The 7,916-nt window shown below is 33.9% G+C and overlaps 2 protein-coding genes across 3 annotated transcripts; both read left to right on the top strand.

Moving 5' to 3' along the window:
* Positions 1-288: 288 nt before the first annotated feature.
* Positions 289-1,528, top strand: LOC130973089 (putative F-box protein At1g47790). Of its 2 annotated transcripts, none has more exons than XM_057897488.1 (2): positions 289-693; positions 1,433-1,528. In XM_057897488.1, the coding sequence occupies exons 1-2, from the start codon at positions 342-344 to the stop codon at positions 1,483-1,485; spliced, it is 405 nt and encodes a 134-aa protein (XP_057753471.1). In that variant the 5' UTR covers positions 289-341; the 3' UTR covers positions 1,486-1,528. The 2 variants fall into 2 exon arrangements, with proteins under 2 accessions (XP_057753471.1, XP_057753472.1); XM_057897489.1 differs by lacking the exon at positions 1,433-1,528 and adding an exon at positions 1,068-1,102.
* A 1,963-nt stretch (positions 1,529-3,491) lies between these two features.
* LOC130975913 (F-box protein CPR1-like) lies at positions 3,492-5,337 on the top strand. Its single transcript, XM_057900630.1, has 3 exons — positions 3,492-3,522; positions 4,087-5,038; positions 5,271-5,337. Exons 1-3 carry the CDS (start codon positions 3,492-3,494, stop codon positions 5,335-5,337), a joined length of 1,050 nt encoding a protein of 349 aa, XP_057756613.1.
* The last annotated feature ends 2,579 nt before the right edge of the window (positions 5,338-7,916 follow it).

Here is a 7,916-nt window from a genome sequence, read left to right as displayed (position 1 = left end):
TAATCACCAGAATTTCTAAAATATTAGATACTAAATTGGTGTAACAAAAATACTAGATATACATAAAAAATCAACTACAAAATTACTCATTATATATTTGTATATTAAGAGTTTAAATTTTAAAAAGTTAAGAGACAAATTTATCACTTTTATATTCTTTAAAAATAAAAACCAATCTTTTTAGTTTTTATTATTACTCATAAATTTACAAACTAATAATTTGGGGTTTAATACTTCCGAAGTTTATCTAATAATCCCTTGTGTTCACAAGCAGATTCAAATCCCGTGTTGTACCAACGCAGAAACCCTAACAAAAGAACAAAGCTGAAGAGTGATCGATCATGGAGGAGAAGAAGCAGAAGAGCTTTAACGACATCCTTCCTCTTGACCTGATTCAAAGAATCTTACTGAGGATTCCGGTCAAACATCTCGGCCGCCTCAAGTGCGTTTCGAAGCTTTGGCACTCTCTCATTTCCGATCCAGACTTCGTGGAATCGCATCTTCACTTCTCTCTCGCACTCACCCATGCGTGCATAAAAAACAAGGACTCCACGGAAGCTTACATTCTTCACCTAGAAGAAGCATTTAACGACAAAAATTATAAAGTCAAAGAGGTATCTTTCCCTTTGAAGAAGAAGTCACTTTCTGAGTTTCGTGTATATACAGAGAGTCTCTTGCTGTTCCCTAGTAATGGTAAGCATAACGATAAGAAGAAGAAGAATGTTATTTAACTATTCTGCTATGCTTTGCACCACATTATTCCTGCTAGTTTTTAAACTTTGTGATTGATGTAGAAGTACTGAGCAAGATGCATTGTGCATCAAGTTGCATTCAGATCTGAGTTTTGACTATCCATGGTGAAACTTGATTTATCAAGTGCTTGGGGAATCATTAATCACTGTCTTGCTTTCTAGAGTCTAGTCTTGTGATGAGGTTTTAGGGTTTCGCTCTTTTTCATCTCTAAAGCTGTGACATTTTACCATGAAAATCTTATTCATGCTTCGTTGTTTCTGCTGATTGCTATAGATAAATATACTTTTCTTGTTAATTTGATTGTATACTTTCAGCTACGATGTTGTCCGCTTCCCATCGGTGAAACCGCTACTGTGTATAAAGAGAGTCTCTTGCCACTCCTTAGTGACATTAAGGATAAGGATAATTAGTATGTAACTATCCTATGCTTTGCACCAAGCTATTCCTGTTAGTTTTCATTGCATTATGATTAATGAATATGTAATGAATAATATACATTGTGCATCAAGTTCCAATCAAATGCCACTTTTGTCTATGGATGGTGAAATTGGAATTTATCAATGCTTAGGTAATCATTGATCATTGTCTTGCTTCCTAAAGCCTAGTCTTGTGGTGAGGGATTTTAACTTTTACATTATTTCTTTTTTCATGTGTAATGCAATGGTGATCTTTTCTGTAGGCCATCAGAGTCAGAAAGATGTCAAACAAGGAAAGAGAATTAGAAGAGAATGAGTGCACAACAGTGCCACTTAATTCTGTTGTAAATAAAGTGTAGGGGATTGACAAATTGAGCTGGAAGAAGCTTCTAGACAATTTGATTTTATTTTGGCTTTGCTTTGCTTTGCTTTAAAGTGTGATTTCCTTTCTTCCAATTATGAATCTGAAAAACTGGAACATTTGAAAGTCCAAATATAGCTTCCTCTAGTTGAATCCAATCTGTTATATTAAATGATTTATCTTTATTCAATATTTCCTTGGTTGCATGATCATGTCTACACAGAATATCAAACATCAATATGAGATTTAACATGTAAACAAATTGTTAATTTATCAATTCAGCTTGCTCTTTAGTAGTATGTATTTCATTATTCTGCTTGTTGACATTTGAGATATTTGTGTTTGCCACTTGAATTATTCATTGTTCATAGAGCATGTGCTCGTAGGGCTTCCTATCATGATAGGTTCATTGAACCCCGTTAAGTTTTCTATTTTAACCTTATCTGTTGTTGTATCTGGTAATGAAACCTTGTAGCATGTTGATATAATTGTTATAGTGGTGTAAATTTTACATTTTATGTATGCCTTTCAACATTATTTTATTAGGTACTTTGTAGTTTTAGGATTAGCTTTTAGATATATTTTTATTAAATGCAATTCTGAACTTTTAAGCTGAGGTGTGGAATATGATAGCAAATGAAGACTTAACTTGCTAGCTTCCATTTTCTTTAAACCCCTTTCTGAATGTGTAACAGAAGATGGAAGCTATTGTACTCTAAACTTAATAGGTTAAAAAAAAGGGGATGGCTGAGATTCATGAGCAGAACTAGATACAAATAAATATTTTAGATCGAAATGTTAAATATGCCTTTCTTAATAGTAGGGATAATTTTATATTTGATCTCTCTTCAATTTTGTAGTGCATGTTCTTTCATTTCGCTTTCAAACTGTTAAATGTTAAGGCAGTGTCCAGAAACTGAGAGAGTAACCATATAGGAAAGAAGATTATGATTTAAATATGCACTTATTTTTGGCAGCTAATTTTGCCTGCATCTCTCAGGGGCCAACACATAGCAGTATCTTATTTTTGGCTACTTCTGTAGTTCTTTATTTGGTTGTATAGGTCAAACACTAGTCCTTGACTCAATTCATTGTATGGTATTTGTGTGCTATGTTAATAACTCAAATACTATAATTAACTACTAAATCATTTATCATATAATATAATGTATATATTTAGCCATATAAAAAATAGTCACTAAATTAATTGTTATATATTTGCCTATAAATACATGTATTTTGTTTTTAACCAAATTGAATTGGTCGAGTGATCAGTTCATTCACCAGCAACTCATTGGCCAGACTCTTAAATAAAGCTCAGATTCGTGACAGATTATTTAGTATACACATAATATGATTATTGTTATTTTATATTAAAAAAAAGTTTAATTACTCTGTTGGTCTTTATGTTTTATCGAATTCTCAATTTGGTTATTATATTTGTTTCCTTTCAATGGATCTTTATATAGGTCTTTTCTGTATCAAAAGCGTTAAAATTATTGGAATATTCCTTTTAAAAAATATGTGTTCAAAGATCTCATTAGATTCTTCCTTGTGAGTATTTTTAATTTGTAAAAAAATATTTCTCTAGTACTCTACTATTTTTTTCCTTCACAAATACATAATTACAAAATTTAAAGCAAAGACGAATAGAGTAATTAAATATTTAAAAATCAATCTTTATTAGTAGGAGATTTTTTTATATGATTCACACACGTGAGTTACGCTAGGGTTATGGAGTTTTAGGGTGATATACAGTATACCCTGTTTAGGGGGAAAGAAATTGGGCCGTTCGATTATTTTTTTACATAGAGAGAGGGGTGACACTCGAATAGGATATAGATGCAACGAAGCCAAACACAAAAGCAGCTGCATGCGCATCACATGGAAGCATTACGAAGGTGACACAACATGCACAGCACGTGGAAGCATTACGAAGGTGACACTCGAATGAGGTATAGATGCAGCGCACCACGTGGAAGCAGTACGAAGGTGACACTTAAATGAGATAAAGATGCCACGAAGCCAACCACAGAAGTGAGATAAAGATGCCACGAAGCCAACCACAGAAGCAGTTGCATGCGCACCACGTGGAAGCAGTACGAAGGTGACACTCAAATGAGATAATGACACTCAAATGAGATAAAGATGCCACGAAACCAACCACAATGAGATAATGACACTCAAATGAGATAAAGATGCCATGAAGCCAACCATAAAAGCAGCTGCATGCGCACCACGTGAAAGCAGTACGTGTGTACGTGGAAGCAGTATGAGTATACGGTCTGATTACTAAAATCATCGAACCGTCCAATTACAGTCCTTCTAATCGGTCCGTCCGATTTATTCTGTGTAGTCATCACAATCCAATAAAACCCCATATACCTCCATAACCATATTATACACCAACAATCACTCCATCAAAATTAAAAAACTCTTTATATACCCATAAATTTACAAAGATGAAAACTAGGTGCATGCACCTGAGTTTCCACATAACAATTTGGGGTTAATGCTTTATAAGCTTATCTAATAATCCCTTGTGTTCACAAGCAGATTCAAATCCCGTGTTGTACCAACGCAGAATCTTACTGAGGATTCCGGTCAAACATCTCGGCCGCCTCAAGTGCGTTTTGAAGCTTTGGCACTCTCTCATTTCCGATCCAGACTTTGCGGAATCGCATCTTCACCTCTCTCTTGCATCCACCCATGCGTGCATCTACAAAAAAAACTCCACGGAAGCTTACCTTATTCACCTTGAAGAAGCATTCAACGACAAAAATTATAAAGTAAGAGAGTTATCTTTCCCTTTCAAGAAGCCGCCACCTTCTGACTTTCGTTTGATGGGATCCTGCAGAGGGTTTGTTCTCTTACACCAAGAACCACACTTTTTTGTAGTATGGAACCCACTCACCGAATTCAGCAAAAGAGTATCTTACTCTTGGTTAGATATTGTTCATCGTACTAAGGGCAGGTACTTTAGTTTTTCCGGTAATGCGATGCTGTATGGATTTAGTTACGATGCGACACTGGATGACTACTTACTTATTATAGCTTGGAAGGATAGTAACTGCCAACTCTTAGATTGCTTCTCCTTGAAAACCAATTCATGGATTAATCTTGATGCTGCAGTCCCCAAACCATTGGGTCTTATGGAGTGGCGATCTCGTGGGTTGTTCTTTAATGGCTCTATTCATTGGTTGTCTTACTATCTTGAAAAACATCACAGTGATGGTATTCTTGTATTTGATCTGAAGGAAAGAAGTTTCTCAAAGATATCTTTGCCTGAACAACTCGAAATGCGTGATGCTGCCACATTTTTCATACTAGGAGGGTGCCTAGCCTTGTGTTCTCAGGACTATGTTGGATGTAAAACACACATATGGGTGATGAAAGAATACAAAGTGCACTCATCTTGGACTTTGTATGTCATTCCTTGTTTAGAGTTTGAGCCTCTATGCTTATCCAATGATCGTGACGTTGTTGCAGTAATATATGGATCATTAAAGTTTGCCAAATATAATCTCAGAGAAGAATTGCTCCAACGTTTTAGATGTCCTCTTTTTCGACTGCAGACTTTCAACTGGACATGGTGCACTGTATATACAGAGAGTCTCTTGCCGTTCCCTAGTAATAGTAAGCATAAGGATAAGAAGAAGAAGAAGAATGCTATTTAACTATTCTGATATGCTTTGCGCCACATTATTCCTGCTAGTTTTTAAACTTTGTGATTAATGTAGAAGTACTGAGCAAGATGCATTGTGCATCAAGTTTCATTCTGATCTGAGTTTTGACTATCCATGGTGAAACTTGATTTATCAAGTGCTTGGGGAAGCATTAATCACTGTCTTGCTTTCTAGAGTCTAGTCTTGTGGTGAGGTTTTAGGGTTTAGCTCTTTTTCATTTCTAGTCTTGTGTATTTAGGGTTCAAATATCTACACATAAAAATATAAAAATTTAACTGTCTTGAGTATAGGTTTTTACAACTTTTAAAATTGTTACAAATTCTTTATTGTAAACTATGTTGTGGACACTAATACTAGTCTTGTGTCTCTTATTATTTCTCCTGTTTCTTCTAGGCCTCTATCTAAGTATCAGTATCATAATAGAAAAGACTACTTAATTTGCTTGCTCCTGTTTGTTCTTCATTTGATTGTTTAATGACTAAAGACGAGATAATGAATATACAAGTAAAATTGGCTATGCAAAACTTAAAGATGTTTTATTTTATCAGTTACATACACAAAATATACAATTTTCTTTTTAATCCTGTTGTTAGCGTGGTTGGTTTTAAGTAGTTCTCTAATAAATTATGGCAGACCCAGATAAAAAAAATTAATGCTTAATCACCTTGTATGTCAAACCACAAAAATTTTAAATGAAAAATGTAACATAGTTTTTTAAAGTAATTTTTTGCATACAAAATGTAGTGAAAATGTGAAACCAAAGACAATTAAATTTTTTTTTTTAAAGAAGAGAAAATAAAACTATTGTGGTTTAGGAATTGATTAAAAAAAAAATTTATTCGAATATTTTTATTTGATTAATTTATTATAGTATTAATATTTTGATGTTAATTGCACAATATTTTGTGGATAATAAAAATAGAAATATTGAATAAATAATTAGAATGTGAGAGTAAAAAATATATTGAATAAAAAAGTTTTATTTAAAGTGATATGTGACTGTACTAAATAGGAATACTAAATAACTCTAACTTTACTGTTTTATACACTTTCGAATATTTTTTTTACCATTTTATACAATTTAAATAGAAAAAAAAAACCTTTTTTTAGTTAATAAATCTAAAAATACTATATTTAATTTTTTTTTAAAAATGAATTAAACTTTTTATTAATTAATAAAAATGTATATATTTAAATAAGTCTAAAAATTTTATATTTTATTTTTATAAAATTTAAAAATTTTAGTATAATAAACTTTTTTTTTTGAAACAAAAATGTTCCATACAAAATTTTGTATGGACCTATTGAAAAGATAACTTTTTTTTTCCAGCCAATCCAAAACTAGGAGCTTTCTTCGGTGGGAAAAGTATCTTCTGGTCCTTGATGGACCAAGTAATAAATGAAATTAATAAAAAATATAGGGGTTGGTTCACAAATAATAAGAAGTTCAACATATGTGGCAAATTTAAATGTGAAGTTAAATTGGATTGGGGTGACGGCGAAGTCTGGATTGGACATCTAAGTAGCAGACGGCACTGCACGACAGAGCTGAGGGAGTGGTAGAACGCCGCCGAAGTAGAGGCGTAGATCGGGCCCTGGCCGAGTTCAGGTACACCAGACGGACGAAATGGGGCAACCGTCGACGCAGGCACTGCAGTGGAGAAGTCAGAGGAGCAGCTCCGCAATGAGATCGATGAGCTTCTCTGCCAACAGCGCGAGGTCACTAATTACTCCCTCACCAATTACCACACCACTCTACTTCCACTCTCTCCAATTCATTCATCGATTCTGTTTCTTTTTTGTTCAATTTTCTCAGATTACGGAGCGGCTTCATGATCCTCGAGGCCTTCGAAGGGGTCCCTTCTCAGCTCCTCGCCGACAACCCTTTTCCTCCCCAGTGCCAAAACTAATCTGATGGTGGCAAGCTTGACAACAGGGGTCCCTTCTTTGTCAATGGACTTCCTTTTGGAGCCATGGACGCAATAAAAGCTGCATACGGAGCTACTGTACAAATTAAAGATCTTCCAAGGGATGGGCTTAACCTAACATTGAAAATAAATCTGTCAAAGCTTCCTGCAAATCAAGGTACAAACTGGTTCTGTATATCCTGCCATCATAAGCTTTCTAACTGCTGTTTTTTTAGCATGGTATTATAGTTATCATGGTTTCAAAATTTCAATATTTTTAATTGACGTGCCCCTTTCCATGAGAAGTTCTTCCTAAATTGTTAGCTGCTGTATTTTCTATGCATTAAAATGGTTGAGATGAATTGCATTTCCATTATTATGGGGAGTTGTTGCCTTTCTATTTTAATTTCAGGAATCAATATCTACATTTGTTATTTATATTAGATATTAGATAGGATTTGTAAAATATCTTATACTAAGTGATATAATAAGAGGCATTCATGTGCCTTCACCTAATAGCTTAAGTTTTTGGGATGGTCACTACATGATATCAAAGCCTTGATTTGTCAGGAAATTAGTTCCTGGTCTGTCAACTCATGTACTTCATGCTTTATTGAATTTCATGTATTTACTTTATTATACTAAATATAAACCCTTTCAAATGTCAATCAAATTACATTTTTAATCATTCTATGCTTAGAATCTATTCTGCATTGAATTGCAATTCTTGTGGATGGGGAAAAAAGCATTTCTAGATTCAATTATTTGGTTGTTGATGTTGGTCTTTTATAAT

Source organism: Arachis stenosperma, chromosome 4 (assembly GCF_014773155.1).
Source record: "Arachis stenosperma cultivar V10309 chromosome 4, arast.V10309.gnm1.PFL2, whole genome shotgun sequence".
Taxonomy (NCBI): Eukaryota; Viridiplantae; Streptophyta; class Magnoliopsida; order Fabales; family Fabaceae; genus Arachis; species Arachis stenosperma.
Note: the sequence above shows the minus strand (reverse complement) of the source record. Positions and strands in the feature narration are given on the sequence as shown.

Coding starts and splice junctions, on each gene's coding strand:
- LOC130973089 (XM_057897488.1), top strand. CDS start 342: ATGGAGGAGAAGAAGCAGAAGAGCTTTAACGACATCCTTCCTCTTGAC. Junction 694..1,432: donor CTTGCTGTTCCCTAGTAATG/GTAAGCATAACG, acceptor TCTTTTCTGTAG/GCCATCAGAGTCAGAAAGAT.
- LOC130975913 (XM_057900630.1), top strand. CDS start 3,492: ATGCAGCGCACCACGTGGAAGCAGTACGAAG. Junction 3,523..4,086: donor CACGTGGAAGCAGTACGAAG/GTGACACTTAAA, acceptor GTTCACAAGCAG/ATTCAAATCCCGTGTTGTAC. Junction 5,039..5,270: donor GTAATATATGGATCATTAAA/GTTTGCCAAATA, acceptor TGATTAATGTAG/AAGTACTGAGCAAGATGCAT.